Below are 19,032 nucleotides of genomic sequence, written 5' to 3'. Positions count from 1 at the left end.
ACCAATGCTGCTCAAAGGGGCTGAAAATTAAACAGAAAGAGGTTGGATTTTTGAATGTATTTATTTCACTGATCAATTCAGGTAGTAAACATTAATAATAATAACAATAATCATTTAATAAAATGGATATGTTTAAAAGGTTTCATTTTCTTTGTTCACAATGACAAAATGTTCGAACAGAAATTTACAAAAAATATATAATTATAATAACTCAACAGATGGACAGGAAACATAGAGCCTAGGAATGGAGCAGGGGGTGAGAAAGGTGCATGGCAGGAGCAAGCCAGCATTAAAGCACAGCAGAATTTGTGAGGAAGAGCAGGGAATGCCATTGCAGAGCACAACGAGTGGGAGCCCCTCCTTTGAGGGGAGGCATGCAAGGAGGCAGCAAGGACTGCACAGTCAGGACCAGCACAGCAGTGGCACACAACGAGTTCATGCCATGGATCCATCCTGTCAGGCACAGGAGCCAAGATGTACCAACAGCCCCAGCTGCAGCCTGGGATAGCTGTGGAGTGGGACACCATCCCTGCAGCCACTCACTCAGCAGGGCAAAGCTTGGCAGGGGCATGGGAATGTGCCAGGGGGTGCAGGGATTGTATGTGAGGCTGTGGAGGGTTGCGTGAGGGGAGGTGTTAAATTACTTTCCTGTCCACACTTCTCACTGCCAGAGCCACGTGGCTAAGCTCCCTGTGTTCAGGAGTCTCTTCTCCGCTTACTGTGAGAATTGATGCCACAGTACAACACGTTCCTTGAATAAACAGATTCCACCTTCCAGGCCAGAATCTGAACCCCTGATCTCCCCCAAAATCAGTCTCTAGTCCCTTTCCAAGCAGTACCTAAATTGTGGCACTCAGGCCAGGGAACATCCTACAGAGACATGATTTCAGTGGTACCACCAGCCCTCTGTAGAAGCCATCCATGGTGCCTCACTCCTGTGTGGTTTTTCCTAAATGCAACTTGAACCATCTTTCCCAGCCAAAGGCTTCAGCTCTCTGTAGAGGACAGGCTTGTGACCCTTGACTTGATGTAGGAGCCATGTGCACTGAGCTGATGGAGACTTCCCCACGTGGAGGGATGAGCAGATCCACCCTCAGCAGCCCTGCCTGTGAAACCCTGTGTACCCTGCGCTTCCACCAGCACACAGCACCTCTGTGCACAGCCCAGCATGAAAGGTGTCAGCTGCTCTATGTCCATGCTCAAGGGAAAAGGTCTCCTTTATCTTCTAGGAATGAATCTGTTTGAAAGAGGAAAATCTCCAGGTGGACAGGGCTCATTTGCAACAGAACATCCTCCTCACCAAGATTAGTGTAAGAAAAGAGGGGACAGGTCAGTTCAAGATGTTTCCTTTTATGTTAGCACAGACAAAGCTGAGAACTCAGCTGTCCACCTTTCTGGAAAACCTGGAGGAAGCTCCTGTTTCAGGCTACTCCACTGCTCAAGTAAGCACATCATGCAAAGAAAGGTTATACGTCCTCTCAGGTGCCCCAGTCCTTCATGTTACTGAAGTCAAGCTGAATCCTTCTGCTTTCCTAGGATGGCACTGCCACTTATGAGCCCAAAATAAGGGAGCATGAAAAAAAAAAAAAAAAAAAAAAACCCTGAACATTGTTGAACACTAGTCTTGCCCAGCTTGCACAGTTCTGTCAAAGGGCTTCCATCCTTATTTTGTCCTTCCACATGGTGCCAGGGTCTCTCCCCTGCCCCTACAGCCCAAGCACTGGCTAAGCAGAGTCTCTGTACAGTGAATAACTGGAACCAGCCAACCTACTCACCACCTGGACAAACCTTGGCAGAGACTCTAAAGCCCCAGGGAGGAATCAGACAAATGCAGTGCCTAATAACAGAATCTAGGGCCTGGCTATTCCTGGCCAACACTGTGCTTCCTATCCAGGGAGATCTACTGGGGAGAACCAGAGATGGAGGAACAGATACAAAAGGGAAAAGGGGGCAGAGGAGTCAGCCAAGGAGCAGAAGGGCCCAGCCCATGGCTGCACTCCCTGGAGTCAGAGGGAAGAGCCAAGTGTCTCTCCCTCCAACAGCCCTGACTCCTGTAAGCGTGGCAGTGTTGCTGGCAAGCCCTGCCCTGTCAGGCACATCACACTCCAGGGCTCTGCTCTGACTGGACTCAAGTTAAAAATACTGCAGGAAGCTAGAACAGGACAGGAGCTGCTGCCCAAAGAGTGCTTTTATCTCTGCCCAGCAGACCCACCAGCCTTCCCAGCACTAGGGCAGGAAGAGCCAAGGAATAAGGAGGGGGAGAAGGGCTGAGTGCCCAGGGAAAAGGCAGGGGAGCAAGAGCCAAGCCTGCTGGGCTGTGCTTAGCCCCACTCAATGACAGTCCTGCACCTGCCAGGCTAACCCAACACCAGCCCACACAGCCTGCCTGCAGATCTCTGATACAAGCCTACAAGAACTGCCCCTTCCCCCAGAAGCTTGGAGCCAGCTATGTGCTCATGGAACTGCAAAGCCTGTTGGTAGGGGACAGGTCTGCATTTTGGGTTGGATTTCAGCCCTAGGGTTTCTACCCCCTCCAAAGCAGTCTTGGCAAGTGCTCTGGATGCCACAGTGCTTTTCAGAGCAGACACTGAAGACACACTGCAGGTGATGATCAGAGCTAAACCATGAAACACCCTCACCCAGCTACTGCAGGGCCTAGGGTTCCTCTACCAATGCCTCCAGCCTGCTGTGGGAGGAAACCATGGCAGGGAAAGTGCTCACTCCCATCGCCTCCTTGCAGGCAATAGTCAACAATTCAACCTCTCTGCCAGAAAGATGTAACTGAGAACAGTTTTCTTGTAACCAGCCTCGAGGCACTCAGTCTCTTGCTGTTCAGTGCAAACATCCTGGAGTTTTCTTGATAGGAAGAACAAAACCAACCAACTAAACAAAAAATCCATAAAAACCTGGACAGGATACCAGGCAATCATAAGGACTCCTGAGCAGGTCAGTGCACAGAGGAACCCCCAGCCCCAGTTCTCTGGGCCAGCACTGTCCTCGGGCTGAGAAGCCCAAGCAGCGCAGGTCAAACTCACAGGAGGGTATGGCTGCCTTTACAATGCTTGTGCTGGCCCCAGACAAGGGGAACAGGGACAGGGGCACAGCACCTCAGTTGGGAGTAAACACTTACGTGCATTGACACAGATAATAAAGTTTGTACACCAGAGAAACCAGGACTTTAAATATCAGAGCATTCCCAAACAAGAGATTAGTACATAGGAAAGGGGGATCTTTTTCTTTTCTTATTTTTTTAAGGATGCCTTAGAGACGTCCCAGGCTAGTTTCTTAAAAAAAAAAAAAAAAGGAAAAAAAAGAAACAAAAGAATAATTATTAAAAAAGAAATACACATCAGTAAACTGTTAAGTGAACAGCCTCCTCCACAATCCAGCTGGTTGAAAAGCCAGCACTGCTGCTAATAAATTAGAGGGTGTGGGTGCAGCTCTTGCCCACAAGTCTCTATACAACAGGAAACCTTTTCTAAATGTTCACAGCTCTTGCCAGGTCTCAGGTGGTCACCGGGGGATTCCCTCTGCCCTCCAGGTACCTGCCTCTCACTGATCCTGCATCTGCTGCTGCATCTTCTGCAGCATCTCTTGCATCCGCCGTAACTGCAGGAGACACAGAAGAGAGAGTCAGAAAGGGACCAGTGGATCCAGTCTTGGCAGCCCCTTGGAGCTGACAGGGGGATCCCTCAGGCAGTATTAACTCCTGCCTGAGCACAAAGGCACCTGTGTCTGGGGTGCAAGGGAGCTATGTTTCCCTGACAGAGGAAGCCACAGCTTTCAACCCTGTCCTCCACCCCAGGAGCCCACAGGGAGACACAGGAGTGGGAAGGCTCAGGACTGCCTCTATGGGGCAACCCTGGAGAAGCTCTTGGGATTCCAGCTCCAACATCCAGGAGGCACAGGCAGAAATGGTACTCACCTCCTCATCCTTCATCTTAATCAGCTTCTCCGTCTCCGTGTCTGGTGTTGGGAGAGGCAGGATAGGAATGGGGCTTTCTATCCTGTTGTCCTGAGTCAGCTTGCTAGAGAGATGGAGAGAGAGGGGGGAAGAGCAGTCACTCGTGGTCCAGGGTGGCTGGCTTTCGTGTCACCACACAATGACTGTCACTCCCCATGGTAGAGCCACCAGCAATGCAGCATCACACACCCAGCCAAGTGGAGGGGCCATAGGGCAATTCAGTCCAGAGCTGTGGCATGCACTTGGATGGAGAATGAGACCTCCTGTTCAGGAGGTGGGAGGCATGAGACAGGCACAGCACAGAGCATTGCTCTGAGGGCTGGGGTGCCCATGACTGCAGGTAGGGGACACAGGAAGGAGAGGGTTTCCTTTCAAAAGACAGGAGCTCTCAGTACATGAGGAGGGAATGGTAGTAGCCAAAGGAGTCTGGGCTGAAATTGTAACTTCACGATGCCACTTGCATGTGTTCACCACTTGGAGTCACCACTGGCTCATTATTGAGACAATTCCAGCCTTGGAGCTTAGGATCTCCTTCCAAAACGGCTCCCTAGAACTGGCCCTGTGCTGGTTTTATGAAACTTGTTCACTGGCAAGGAACTAATCACGGCATGAGAAACGGTACCAAGCTGAAGCTTTCTCTAGGCATAGCAACCACTTTTTCACTGTGCTCTTCTTTTAATAGACACACAGCCTAACTAAATAGCAGCTGTGACACTGTTCACCCAGCTCTAGCATTTAACATAGTTATTTTGGGACTCCATATACTTGCTGCTGAAAAAACCAGGCTTGCCTGCTATGCAAAAGTACAGGGATACACTGCGTGTCAGGAGAATGTGCCAACCTGCACGTTGGCACACACGCAGGACTGCTCCTTGCTGAAGCACAGCCATTCTGCTCTGCAACGTGGCAGCACAGAGCTACCCAGCCAGGGCTGGCAGGAAGTGAAGGGAATGGTTCACAACAGAGGAGCCAAGACCTACTTAAACACAATTTTTTCACCAGTTTATCAGTCATGGAAGGGAGAAGGAAAAGTAGAGAAGCCTGTGAGTGTTCTCTCTTCTGTTTTCTGATCATTCTGACTAAAACCACAGAGCATCAAATGCAAAGGGAAGAAAATGCAGAGAAATCTTTGAAGATGTGTTGTCTCACTAATTGCCTGGGCCCTGTTGTCTGAGAAACAGCAGCATCCCAAGGGTCATGCTATTATTTAGACATAACTGCAGACCACAGAACACATTCCTGTTCAGCAATGCACACAGCAATCCCTCACCAGAGAGATGGTTTATCCCATTTTATTAGGCTGGATGTATTTCATCCACTGCTAGAAACAGCTCTTCAAAAGAACCTTCAAGCCTATTTCTTTATATCTGCATGAGGAATCCTCAGTCAGGAATGTGGATTCTCAGAAGCATTCCTGCTTTGGGTTCAGGCTGTGGGAAACATGCTTGGGTTTGCTATTTTAGTTCCCAGTGCCATTCCTGGAGGCTGCAGCCCAGCAAGTCCCCAACAGATCCAAGGCCTTCTGACCAATGGGCTGCTGTGAGGGTGACAGAGGTGACCTTCCACAGAGGGTGACAGACCCCTCCCACCAGAGGTGGGGACCCACCTGGTCATTTGCTGGATGCACTGAGCTCGGTAGTTCTCGTAGTGGACATCACAAGTGACGTCCTTCAGGTCGTGCATGTGTGTCCGGATCAGCATGTTCCGCAGCTTCACGAAGTCGCAGTGTGCCTGGTTTTCCACTGTGGAAGCAACAACGGGGAGTGCTTGGACATCACATCTCACCAGGCCTCTCCAGGGAGCCCTTTCTCAGCTCCTGGACACACAGACTAGACTTAAACCTCACCCTAGGGCTCCTTCCTCATCGTCAGGTGCAGGCACAGGCCTCAGTGGTGCTCTGCACTTCTCAACACTGAGGCCAGGCTGCTGAAGGCACTGTTCCCTGGACCTTTTCTGTGTAAAAGGATTAATTAAGCACATACAGCAGAGCCCTGAGAGAGGATCCCATGTAATGGGATGTCACTGTTATAACTACAGTGAGCATAGCTGGTGCTGGAGGTAAATTGCTTGTCTCGTGAGAATTTAGGACTTATCAAAAGGCCCCCGTAGACAGAATCAGCCCCTGAGGGGCAAAGCAGGCAATGGAGAGCTGAAAGAGATGCTGTTGCCATGGGGAGCCTGGCTCCAGACAGTGCTGTGGGAAGCACTGTGCTGCTGCGATGATCTCCATTTGCCTCTCTGCAGGGCTGGGGAAAACCAGCTGTATCAGGCACAGGGGTTCACAAAGTTGATCCTACTGCCAAATGCCAGCATGCTAACAGGCACATCCCTCTCTGGAGCCATTGAGGGAGCAGAGCCAACAGCTGAGCAGCTCAAGCAGCCAGCTCTAGCCCAGGAGTGCAAACACAAGCTTTTGGGATCTAATCCTGCAAGGTCTTGAAGCAACAAACCAGAAAGGGCAAATCAGCAAAAGCCATTCCAGGGTTATTCTGCCGAAGGGCTTTATGAAATTTCTCTCTTTAGAAGGGAAGAAAGTTGGAGACAAATACTGTGCACAGCCTCCAGCTCAGCAATTCCAGCACTTACAGGAGCAGCAGCAGAGATGGGAGTACACGAGGGTTTCTGATTGTTTGGCTGAAAGCAACAGCTTCACTCCAGAAAATAAACAGGCACTGCCCAGCCTGCTCTGCTTAATAAGAAGCCATGTCCTAGAGAACATTAAAGCTTAGGCATTCATCCATTCACACTGGAGCCTCTCTTCCTCAGTCTGCAATGGGAGGGTTACTGATATACTCCCAGTAACATTGACCTCCTGAGCCAGTCCCAGTGCCTCTGTTTCTACCCTACCTTGTCCCCTGCCACGTGCCAAAGGTGGCACACAGACAGTCCCAGCTCTCCCCTGCCATCCCTGCTGGAAATGCCTGTCTGTCCTTGCCCCTCCTCCCAGTGCTCCCAGGCTCCATGCTTACCTTCCACAATGCCCCAGGGGTAGAGCCGTCCACGGACCCGCTGGCCTTTCGCCTCCACCACGGTGTTGCTGCCGATGACAGCAAAGGGAGCGCTCTCCTGGAACGAGAGGCACCGCTGAGCCCAGCTCAGCCCCGGGCTGCCCATGGAGCACTTCTCCAGGAGCCAAGCTCAGGCACAGCAGAACAGCAGGAGGAAGGTGCTGGTAGGAGAGGCACAGGGACATCCACATGTGCCACAGAGCAGGGTGCCACAACCCAGTTGCAGAGAAAAGCCTAAAGCGCTGGGATCTACAGGCAGCCAAGGTGCCAGCTTGAGCTCAGCTGTCCTGAGGGAAGCTGTGTCTCTGCAGGTGCCTGCATCCCTTCGCTAAGGGGAAGCTGTACAAGGAAGCCAGAGCAAAGAGGCTGGGACACCAAGCAAGTGAGACAATGTATGCCAAGAGCAGGAATGTACAGACTGCGCTCCCCTCTGCTCAGAAGGGAGTCAAAGCCCATTGCCCCCCTCTGACAGGAGAAACAAGGCCGTACTGCATGCACACACAGGCTTGGGAGGCAGTGAGGAGTGGGCTGCTGGGGCCTCCAGATATGCCTGTATGATCATGTTGTGTCCCCAAATGCAACTAATGTGTCACAGTGGTGCCTAATCACTCACAAATCTCTTCTCCTTGCTGATGGCATCACCCACAAACAGGGGCTCAGAACTGCTGTGCAACCCAGCTTTCATCTTAAACACACAGGCTGGGGCAGATGGAGGAAAGACTGACACTGCCTGGAGGGAGAGCAGAAGGGCTGTGAGTTCATGCCACACTTGACTTCATGGCACCAGCAAGGACATCAGCACCTTCTCCAGGCCATCTGCCCCATGAGCCAAGGCTGTTCCCTGGATAGCAGTAGCACAGGCCTTCAGCACAAGCAGGGCAGCTCTGGCTCCTTCTGGATTGACCCACATATCCACGAGCCTGATTCCCCAGACCCTGCTGAGCAGATTCCTTACCTTCAGCTCTCTGTCTTGCTGCTTGAACTCCTCGTCTTCATCAGAGTCACACTCAGGAAACTGATACACTTTAATGCCAAATTTGTCGATCTCTTCCCGGATCTATGTCCATGCAAGACAAAAGGATGTAAAAGTGAACAATACAGAAATGCTGGGTTTATTCTGTTTGTGCTATCATGGTTTGCTATAGCCTACAGATGGCAAAAGGATTTGATGTTTCTTCTACAGTCAGCCTCCCTGCTGAGAGCAGAGCACGGCTGCAGCTGTATGTGCATACTGTGTGCATGTGTGTGTGCGTGTGTGTGTATACACACAAACATGCTGTACAGACACATAAATACATGTATGTCTAGCCCTTCCTCCTCAGCTCATCCCTGCCACTACTTCAGGTATAACTCTGTACAGAAAGAGCATCTCACCCTCTCCTTCAGCTTCCGGATCTCAGAGGGGATCAGGCAGTCAGCTTTGGCAATCAGGGGCACAATGTTGACCTTCTCATGCAGAGCCTTCATGAACTCAACATCCACAGGCCTCAGCCTGCAGCGGGGATGAGGAACACTGTTAGCAAAGACACACTGGGCAGCTCCTCCTCCAGCCTCTCTCACCCACCCAGCACAAAGGGAAAAGGACAGCACTGTCACAAGAGCCTGCAGCAGCACTGGGACAGCCCTCAGCTAGGGCTGTACCTCCAGGAAAGCTCTCTCCAATTTTAGCTGCTGAGTGTCTCGGTATTTGCTCCCTTGCAGGCCAAATACTGCCCAAGTCACAGCCTGGGGTCTCCCTCCAGCTGTCCTGTACCACAGGCAGCCAACACAGCCCCTTCAGCTGCTCCAGGCTAGGCTGACACATGAGCCAGCAAGGGGCAGGGACTGAAGGCAGCTTAAAACTCCCTTTCCTACACATCAGTCCAGCTTAGCTAGATAGGAACATACAAGTCTGCATGGCATTATTTCTCCTGATTTTCAAATCAGGCTGTAAGGCCTGAGGGAGATCTGCTGTGTCTGTTCACAGGCAGTCTGTCCTGCCAGTGAGGGGAAGGGAGTGCTGTGATGCTTAGCAGAGGGAGAATATACAGACAGCTCCTCTCCTGTGCAAACAGCCCTGGCAGTGTACAAGCTGCTACAGGGCAATCCTGGGGCACAAGGGTCTTCCCTCTGGACTGAGTCACCCCCCAGGCCTGGAGTGTGGGCTCTCACCCGTGCCCGAAGGGAGAGATGAAGTAGAGGCAGCAATGCACTCGGTTGTCCTGGATGTTCTTCCGGTTCAGGCCACTCTCATCACGGAAATACTGCTCAAACTGCTGGTCAATGTAGTCAGTGATGGGCTTCCAGCTGGGAAGGGCAATTCAATCAAAACAAAATCATCAGTGGTGTCTCCTGTCTCCTAATGACTGTGAGATCAAGGACAAAAAGGAAGGCAGCAGTGCCCTGCTCACCACTCAGTGTTGTTAACAGCATCTCCAAAGCCTGGTGTGTCCACTATGGTCAGCTTCAGCTTGACACCCTTCTCCTCAATGTCCACCGTGTGCTTGATGATCTCCACTGTCTGGTTGATCCTCTCTTTGAACAGGAGCATGTGAGTTAAAGCCAGGCAGTAATGCTGGGGTTCCCCACTACACCCATGACAAGCCAGCTCCCTTTTACCACTGAACACAGAAAGTAACACAGGTTTCAAAAACTCCAGATCCTGCTCTAAGGAGCCTCAAGGGGGTGGTACTGCAGGGGCCAGGAGCAGGCAGACAGACTCCAAGAAGATACACAAACCTCTGAAGTGCCTGTAGCCCAGCTGTTCTGAACATTTTGTCCAGTCACTGGGGAATGGGAATCCCTGCCATACTCCAGAATCCAAGAACAAAAGACAAATCTCAATGTCTCATCCCAAAGGGCTAGTGCTGCTCTGCAGCCTCATCTTCCCTTCAAAGGACAGAAGAGCCCTACAGCCAAACCCTTTCTGCTCAATTCTAGTGCCTTAGCAGGCACAAAGGAGAGCAGAGCCAAACAAGAGGGCTGGGATCCAGCCAAGCTTGTAGCTGCTGCTGAAGAAAGGAACAAAAGTGCTAGTCCTTAGGACAGTCCCATTCACCCTGCTTTGCCCCCAACTTACCCTCTGCATTGAGGAGCTTTCTGTCTTTGTAGAGGTCTGTCAGGAACAGGCTATTCACCAGCGTGGATTTGCCCAGACCCGATTCTCCTAATTGACAGGGTGCAAAGGGGAGGAGGAATAAGCGAGCAACATGACCCACTAATTGACTTACAAATGAAACTTTGAACAAGGCTTTGAGTCCTCAGCCAGAGGAAGCAAGAGAGACAAGCTGTCAGGAGCTGTTTATTGGCACTACATTTTTCCAGCAGTGGAAAGACTTTTGCTGCAAGATGTCTCAATCCTTGTGAAAATGTGATCTCTCAGCTCCCCATTCTTCCTCTCTTTCCTTTCCCTCGGTCCCTGTTCAGCCCTGCCTTCACTACCCAGAACAGTCACTGCTGGAGATAAAGCTTGCTCGAGCGGGTTATGAGGGATCAGGAGGGGCCTATTCCTCCTGGGAGAACTGCCACAGGCTGGGGAGCAAAGCAAGGCCTGAGACAAGGACCAGAACAGAGTGCGGGGATGATCCAGGCGCTATGGGAGTGAGGAGAGCTGGTTCCCTCCACATACCCACCGTGTGGCCCAGCCACCTCCATCCACGGGCAGTCTCACCTGCAACCATCAGGGTGAAGTCGAAACCCTTCTTCACGGATTTCCGGTGCACCTGGTTGGGCAGAGTGGCAAAGCCCACGTACTGCTTCTCATGGTCCTGTGGGGCAGAGGTGGATGGCAGCAGGTCAGAGTGTGCCACCCCTTCTGCTTGAGCCTCACACAGTGACAGGGAGTGGGACTCAAGAAGCCCCTGGGGCAGAGCCAAGGGCTGCAGAAGAGGCTGGTCCCTGTCCTGGAAGCAGTGCAGAGCAAGGCACACACCTCCTCTGGGCTTAGGACCTTGGCCCAACGCAAAGGTGGGCACAAAGGGACATGTCCCAGCCACAGCCCTGCTTGGCTGCTCTCCCGGCAGCTTCCCAGCACAGAGAGCACAAGGGAAAAAGCACATCTCACCATTCCCACCAAAGAACACATCCAGGCTGCTGACAGACAGCCTTCCTAACTCTGCTTCATCTGCACAGTCACAGGCTCCCTTCACAGCAGGGTCACCAAATGCCACCTCTCCTCAGGTCATTTCTACATCCCTCCCTCCAGAGGCACATGTGCTACATGATGGAGAGCTCTGTAATTAGCACCCCGGGGCTTGCACAGTCCTGAGCCGTGTCTAGAGGAAGGTACAGTGGCTCAGCTTCTGCTTGACCTCAGAGGGGATTATTTCTTGCTGTGTCACAGCCACTCCTGGCTGAATAAGAGGAAATCCTGAGTAATCTCTTGTGTTATTTCTGAAGAGACCAAAGTTCAAGGAGCATGGGAAGTGGAAGGATGTGGAAATATTGATAACAGAACTAAGATGATTTTGATGAGGGTATTACTTTTAGTATTACTGGAGCGTTACCTACCACCCAACCAGCCCCCAGACAGAGCCCCTTGTCACTGAGAGCTCCCTCACAGCACAAAAACCACAGGCACCTCACAAACATGGCACATGCTCTGTACAAGCACACTAAGCCATTCACAAATGCCTGAGCTACAGACATGATAGACTCTGCATTTCAACATCACTGAATATAATCATACCACTGGGATTCACACCACAGACACATCCACAGAGCCAGGAGTTCCTCAAAACTGGCCCTAGCTCCTATTCCATGGATGCCTTCAAACACATGACTGTCCTCACCCATTCTCCAGGCACAGCAGGGAACACTTCAGTTCGTAAGTTTATCTCCATTCCTGGCCCACACACTCAAAGAAATATAAAATATGATCCAGGGTGCCGAGCTTTGGGCAATGCTGACTTGCACCTATTTCCACAGGTGGGCAACATCACTCCCGAGCAGCTCTCCACAGCTGCATATCCACCTGTGTGAGAATCTCTGGGCATCCTCAGTCTGACAGACTGCAAAGTTCCACTGGGGACACTGAGCAGGGAAGACAGAGTTTTCTCCTCCCAATTTATGGCTGCTCTGGAGCTGCCCACTGAGATGGAACAGATGTGGCTGACGGCCATCACGGCCCAAGGACCCTGTCCTTTAGCACTGTCACTACCTTCCAGCAGTTGAAGTTTGGTTTGGATCTGAAAACTGGTCATTTTAGCCCTGAGTGATTGTGGGTTCTGATCTCCCTCACCTCCCATAGCTGAAGCAATGTTGTTTCACCACCCCACAGTCCAGAAAGGCAAGAAAGGACAGAGGAAACTAAATTAGAGAAATGGGGAGAATTAGAGAGTGCCCAAAGTGCTCCACTGGCAGCTGTAATGGCTGATCTAAAAGGCAGTGACATCCCGAGCAGCAGTGCAGCGAGAGGCAGCGAGACCCCGGGTGATGAGTGATGGCAGCTCTGACGAGCTGCATGCAGCAAAGCAATGCCTGCATGCAGCAAAGCAATGCCACAAACTGTCACCCCGAGGGCTCAGTAAAGGGCAAACGTGGTGTGCAAAGCAGAGTGAGAAACGTGATAATGGCAAGGTCACAAAAGCAAGGAAAAAGAGACTGCTTCCAGCCTCTGTCTCAGTACCAGAGCTGTCTCCCAGCTGCTTCACTTCCTGGTAAAACACATCCATGAGCACAGCCAAAGTGGGCACGTAACAGCCAGCTCCTCACAGTAAAAGGTCCAGTGTTTCCCAGCAAGCACCACAAATATACAACATACTTCCCTTTTGTGCTTCTCCTGCCTTGATCTTTACCAGACTTTGGAAAGATAACGATCACTTGCTCTCTCCAGTGACCTGATGTGTGAAATTGCACTAGTAATGTGCTAATGAAACCATGGCTGAGGCTTGGGGTGTGTTTCCCTTGTTTTGCTTGGTTTTTAACCTAGATGACTAAGGGCTGACAATGGAGACACTGGGGAGCTGTGCTCTGGTGCAACTCCACTTACTTCTGCCAGGTGTAACTGGCTGAACCTGATCTCTCATTTCTGTTCAGCCCAATGAAGAGAGCATGGATTTGCTGTACCTCTGGCTGCCTCCCCATAGCTCCACGGAATCACGATATTCAAAATGAGCAAATCCCAGCTGATGCAGGACACTGCCCTTTACCCATGACTCATGTAGTCATTTCCCTTACAGAAAGGAAGGTCAGTGCTGAGTGCAATACCAAGAGAAGAGCTTCCCTCACTATGGGAGGCAGCCAGACCTGTGAGGGAAAAAACCCTGTCCCCAGCCATGTCTCCCTCTGACCAGCCATGGACTCACTGCAGAGCCAAGAGACCCAAGGCAAGTTGTGAGGAGGGGTCCTCTTCTTATAGCTGCCCTCTCTCAGGAACAGCAGCATGGTCTCTGCACCAGCCTTGACTTGTGGTTCTTCATCTTCACTTCGAGACACTCAGTGTGTGCTCCTATCCCAGTCATATTCAGGCACTATGACAGGCAGGTACCACGTCTGCCAGCATGGCAACATCAACATGGCACTTAAGGAGCCCAAGTAGCCTCCCGAGCCTGGTGTGTGCCTTCCTCAAAGCTCTACACCACTCACCACCTCCAGGTACTACCTGCAGAGCAACCATGCATGGGGTGGAGAGGCCTGGGAGGGCTACTGACAGAGACAGGGGGCTTTCTGGGTTATGAAAAGATAAAATCCATTAATTAGATGAGAGGCTTGGATGGAGTTCCTAAATGCATCACAGCCTTGTGCTCTTGACCCTCACAAGCCAGGTCCCATCAAGCTGACAAAAGCCAGGACAGCTGGTTCCTGCACTGTGCTTCCCTTGCCAGCTCCAGCTGTCAGGAAAGGGCCTCAGCCAGCCAAGCCAGCAGCACTCTGGCACAAGGAGCCCCTCTCCCACTGCCTGCTCCATGCTGCTGCCTTTGTTCCCGCTGGCATCCCGCAACCATGTGCCTGGGAACGTGCCCCACACACCACCACAGAGGCCTCTAAGAGCTGTGGCCAATCTTTGGGACCCTGTCACAAACCAAAGCACCCCAGGCCAAGAAAAACACACCCATACTCTCCTTTGGTGCACGCTTCCTGGTTCAGCAGACATTACAGCAACATGTCACATCCTTACATCCTCTAATACCTGGCTGAGGTGGCCAGGGCTCCCCTGGCAGCCAGTGCTCTCCCTGGAAGTTCAAGCCAAGCAACAAAGCCCTGGATGGGCTCAAGCCCTGTTCACCTTGGGGGCGTAGAAACACTCAGGATGTGTTGCACAGAGGAGAAGCTATCCTGGTACTGAGGTCTTCACAGGGCTGTCTGCACCTCCAAGGCAGAGTACAGCCTCCATCACTCCTGTTCTTCCCAATTCCCTCCTCACCTCTCTGGTGGATGTGCTGTTTAAACCAACCCAGATTTAACATTACTTCATTCAGCCTGGGGATAAAAGAGGCCTTGCTGGGTATATTCAAAAGGGCTAAAACAAAACATTATGGGACCACAGCAAATTTGAAGAATAATCCGTGTCAAGGTTTGGAACAAGCCCCCGAAATGACGGAGCTGTGCTAGGACCCTGGTGCCTCTGCCTCTTCAGGGGGAAGGGGCCCTCTCGGTGTCACAGCCTTCAGCACAAGCCATCCAGCTCCCTCCCAGGCAGCCCTTCCTCCGGCCAGGCACGGCCGCACCATCCGCGTCTGCACGGACCAGCACAGCCCAGCCCTGCAGGAGAGGCAGACCATTTGCTTCCTTTCATTGCAGAAAGCTGCATAAATTCATAACATAAACAGCCCCTGAGGCATCTGCCACGGACATCTGCTCCTCGGGCCTGGGGCTGAGCACAGGAGAATCGGCAAAACCACTCGGCCACCAGCATTTGCTGAAGAGAAGGAACGCGGCCAGCAAAGCACAGCATTAACACAGCGTTAATTAACGCAAATCGGACTGCGTGTGGGCATACATAGCTCTGGCTCCTGCCCTGAGCACCCCCATGCGCGCACTCGCCATTCACACAGGGAATCGCTGCACCGAATAACCGCACAAAAGCGCCGCGCATCTCCCAGCTGCCCACCGCGCCCGCGGGGCTGCTCCCCTCCTCTCCGTGCCCGCCGTCCCTCCCTTACCGGGGTCTTCCCGCTCCTCTGCTCCTCAGAGGTCTCATCTTGCGCTGCGCGCGTCTTCTCGGGCACCATCCTCCCCCCTCCTGTCCCCGCTGCTCCCCGGCTCGCGCAGTGCTATAAATACACCCTGTACCTTCAGCTTGCCCGGGTGGCTTCGCTGTGCCTGCGTCCGGGGAGACAGCAGCCGCTCCACTAACCGCTCCTGAATAATGATCGAATCCATAACCGCGGCTGGCAGGACGGACGGACAGCCACGGCGGGCCAAGGGAAAAAACCCCAACCCATGTGTTCCCTCCCAGCCTTCGCTAAATCCATGCGGCAGCCCCCCCGCCTACGCGTGCACACACACGCGGGGCTGCCTCGGCTCGCCTCGGTGCCGAGGCGAGGCGAGGAGGAGAGCCGGGGAGAGGCGAGGAAAGGCGAGGAGGCTCCCAGGCAGCTGCCCGGGATTTCCTGCCTCCGCCTGTGCCGCGGGAGGAGCCTGCCAGCGAGGACAGGACAAAGGCCACCGCGGCCGCAGGCCAGAGGCGATGTCTCTCGCCCCGCCAGCGTCCCGCGGAGAGGCTGTGCACGTACCGGATGCTGTCCCTGCCATCAGTCTGACTCCGCGTGACAGATGGGCCTATTCAGCTGGAGGATTTCTTACATACCCCGCGTGATGCAGCCGAGACAAAGGTTTGCTGGAGGAAACCCGCTCTCAGCAAAAAAGTGCTGCTTCTGGCTGTGTGGGTGAAGGTCTCAAGGGTCCACAAAGCCCCCCAAAAGCAGGGTTCAAATATAACCCCCAGATGGCAGTCCTGGTTGACATGGATCTGTCCTCACGTGGTGCAGGCTCATCTCTTGTCTAGTCCAGGCTCTATTGCAGCCTCATCTCTGAATCCAACTGGAATGGCAGCAGATGCATTCTGGATCTTACAGCAACCATTCAAGTTCTGAAGACGTTTCAGAATAAGGAAGCATCTGTGTGTTCATTAACCAGATAAACCCAACCCAACAACAGCCCAGGCCACCACAAAAGTTATTCAAATCTCAAGTCTGGGTTCTGAACCTTTCTATAAAATATGCCTTCTAGCTTTTCTGTGCAGCCATAGAAACTGAACAGGAATTTATATTAAACAGACAAAAGCTCCTAATTTCATATAATCACACCATTCTGGAAACCGGGGGGGTTAATACCACAGCATGTATAATGAAGTGACAATACCACAGCATGTATAATGAAGTGACAGGAGATGACAGCACTGGTGGGGCTGGAGGAACCTGTCCCTTGTCTCACGGGTTCCTGAGCAGCTTTCTGCTCACCAATGGGAAGGACACAGGCTGCAGCCATACTCCTGCCTTGCTCTCAGCCAGAGCTCCTGCTGCTTCTCTGGGATCTGCAGGACTCCAGCAGTGACTCCACAGAGTATCAGGCCAACAAGGCCTGCCCTGGTCACCTTGGGTCACAACCCAGGGCCTCCACCCATGTACCCCAAGTCTGGCTCTCACCAGGGTCTGTTATAAGGTACTGAGTCACTATAAGGTCCAGTGGCCTGAAGTCTGGGAGCAGCTGTGAGTGTGCAAATGAAAGAAGAGGGGAAAAACCCCCAATGTTTTACCTATGCTGCTGTCCTGTAAGCTGATGGAGGGTGACGTCAGAAGTCACAGACACAAGGTCCTAAAGGCTGATAAAAATAAATGGAGGAGAACTGGGAAACACTCCCAGAGCAGGAAAACCCCTGCCATACAACAGCTGTCATACCACACGCATGAAACCCTTCTCCAAACCACCCTACTCTGCCAGCAGCATCCTTAATTACACCCACTGAGTTTTGCTCCCAGTTGTTTCTGTGTGTAGCAGTCAAGCAGAAGGCTTGGACTGAGATCCAGGTGTGGCAGGAATTGCCACTGCTCAGAACACGTCCCTGTTTGGCGGCTCTGCCCTCCCTCTGCTGCATTGCTCCATTCCCCAGGAAGCTGACAGCTCTGCATTGGTCTCCCTGCTCAGTGGTAGGTCAGGCCATGCTCATGACACCTCTTCTTCTTCCTAGATTCACCCAATCCTTGCTTTCCAGGACTGGGGAACTCTCCCACCAGGGTCTGGAACTGGCACACAACTGAGGAGCAGGGATGGCACCACGCTGCCTGCACTGGGCAGCAAGAGCAATGGCTTGTGGCACACCCAAGGTGCATCCAAACCCTCTTAAGATAACAGGAGGTTTCACCAGTCCTTCCACACAATAAACCACAATAGCTGCAAGCAAACCCTCTCCAACTCCCATGAATTCTCATGGCTTGGAAAACTCTTGTCTGAGTACCACAGGCCACTTGGCCACCAACCACAAGCATCTTCCAAAGGCACATGGAGACATGCTGTGTCCCCACGAGCCCACTGCACCAAATCACAACATTTTTTTGGGTTGGGATCACAGATGAAGTCGACAACGATTTGGTTGCAACAAAACCACAGTGTTGATCATGGCCCCAGGATCTGTGCTGACAGTGCAGAGAGGAACAAGGAACGACTGTCTCTCGAGTGCCTTGAGCTCTCACACATCACACATGCTCTCAGGAGTGGCAGCCAGGGAGGAATTCCAGTCAGAAGGCCATGCCTGACAACTCAGAGAACAGATCAGGAAAAGAAACAGAAGAGTAGGTCTGGGCTACAGAGATCATCTTAAGACTGAGTGGCCAATGCTATGGCTTCCTAAATGCTGAAGGACATTCAACTGGTCTCAGCCTCTCCTGTCCCTCCTAGAGACAAGAAAGATGCTCATCTGGCATCCTCAGTCACCAAACCATAAATGACAGACTTGTTTGTGTCCCTCAGATGTGCCGCATGACACACCCAGAGCTGTTGCCTCAGGCTGATCTGTGTCCAAACTTCCCAAAGACAACCAAGCCAATCTTGTTTTGCCCCATCCTTTCTGATCACAATCCTCTTTCCACACAGCCCTTAGAAAAATGCCCAGTGTAATTCCTGGCCTGCTCCTCCAACAAGAAATCTGATGTACACCATCCTTAAAAGAAGAAAAACAGAGGACATCTCGTGAAGTGTGCAGCAGAGCTCAGCAGGGAAACACTTGGCATTTCCAAGACCTAGAGCAAATCCAAAGTGTTTTCTTCCACTGGCACCTCTAAGCTCCTCTCCAGGCAGGTGCTCGCAGCAGCAGCAGCTCAGGGGTCAAACTGGCTGCAGGATCCAGGTTTCTGAGTGTCAGAGCAGACAACCCCAACCTGCCCAGACACAACCTGACAAACAGTCAGCAAGGGCAACACAGACTTGGGGTGCACCAAGTCCTTCCCACCTCACAGACCAGCTCTTTGTCAAACTGTGACAGCAGAGAAGTCCTCCGCCTGCAGGGGAGCTGTTTCCTGGCAGAGGTGCTGTGGCTAAGGGACTGCAGTGCTCAGGCTCCATCCTTGGTGAACAACCAGCAGCATGTCATGGAAAGAAAAATCTTCATCCTGATCCAGACACTATTGAGCAGCACAGAGCCCGGCAACAGGGTCCCACTAGGGATGCACCCAGCCAGCCTGGCCTGCATGGAAGAGTGGTGAAACTGCATATCCATGGCTTGGCAGGGTCAGCACAATCACGTAATAACAGATTTATGTTTCTTCCTCTGAAGCAACTAAGCTATTTTCAGTATTCCCCACAGAAGGGAAATTTTCTTTCTGGCTGTTTTGTAGGACGAAGGGAAGAGCAGTTCCAGAGAAGCTGTTTGCTCAAGCTGAACAGGAGCAGCAGCAGACAGCAACCCATTCCCAGCTTGGACCAGGGCAATGGAGGATGAGGAACAGCCAATATTCTCCATGAAGGTGCAGAGCTGGGTACCTCCAGGGCTCAGTTACCACCTTCTTCTCCTGCTGACTCCTCTCCCACTATAATGAACATCTGTGCTGACTTCAGACAGATGAATCTCACGGGTATTGCAAGGTCTGAACTCTGCTGCTCCATCACCAGCAGAGCTGCACACTCACCCTGAGGCTCCTGCTGACC

The 19,032-nt window shown here is 52.1% G+C and overlaps 1 protein-coding gene across 5 annotated transcripts in view; it reads right to left on the bottom strand.

Moving 5' to 3' along the window:
* Positions 1 to 42: 42 nt before the first annotated feature.
* Positions 43 to 19,032, bottom strand: part of SEPTIN5 (septin 5) — a 42,837-nt gene continuing 23,847 nt past the window's right edge. For 2 of the 5 annotated variants that reach the window (XM_038151875.1, XM_038151876.1), the window contains 10 exons: positions 10,622 to 10,718; positions 10,031 to 10,117; positions 9,363 to 9,486; positions 9,124 to 9,258; positions 8,347 to 8,464; positions 7,928 to 8,029; positions 6,934 to 7,030; positions 5,571 to 5,706; positions 3,926 to 4,028; positions 43 to 3,609 (listed from right to left, as the gene is read on the bottom strand). In XM_038151875.1, the coding sequence (XP_038007803.1) occupies positions 3,553 to 3,609; positions 3,926 to 4,028; positions 5,571 to 5,706; positions 6,934 to 7,030; positions 7,928 to 8,029; positions 8,347 to 8,464; positions 9,124 to 9,258; positions 9,363 to 9,486; positions 10,031 to 10,117; positions 10,622 to 10,718 (1,056 nt within the window). In that variant the 3' untranslated portion in view covers positions 43 to 3,552. Of the gene's footprint in view, positions 3,610 to 3,925; positions 4,029 to 5,570; positions 5,707 to 6,933; positions 7,031 to 7,927; positions 8,030 to 8,346; positions 8,465 to 9,123; positions 9,259 to 9,362; positions 9,487 to 10,030; positions 10,118 to 10,621; positions 10,719 to 15,053; positions 15,583 to 15,626; positions 15,651 to 19,032 lie in introns of those variants that run through there. The other 3 variants (XM_038151877.1, XM_038151873.1, XM_038151874.1) reach the window with 3 other exon arrangements.

The sequence above is a fragment of the Motacilla alba genome, chromosome 15, assembly GCF_015832195.1.
Source record: "Motacilla alba alba isolate MOTALB_02 chromosome 15, Motacilla_alba_V1.0_pri, whole genome shotgun sequence".
Lineage (NCBI taxonomy): Eukaryota > Metazoa > Chordata > Aves > Passeriformes > Motacillidae > Motacilla > Motacilla alba.
Note: the sequence above shows the minus strand (reverse complement) of the source record. Positions and strands in the feature narration are given on the sequence as shown.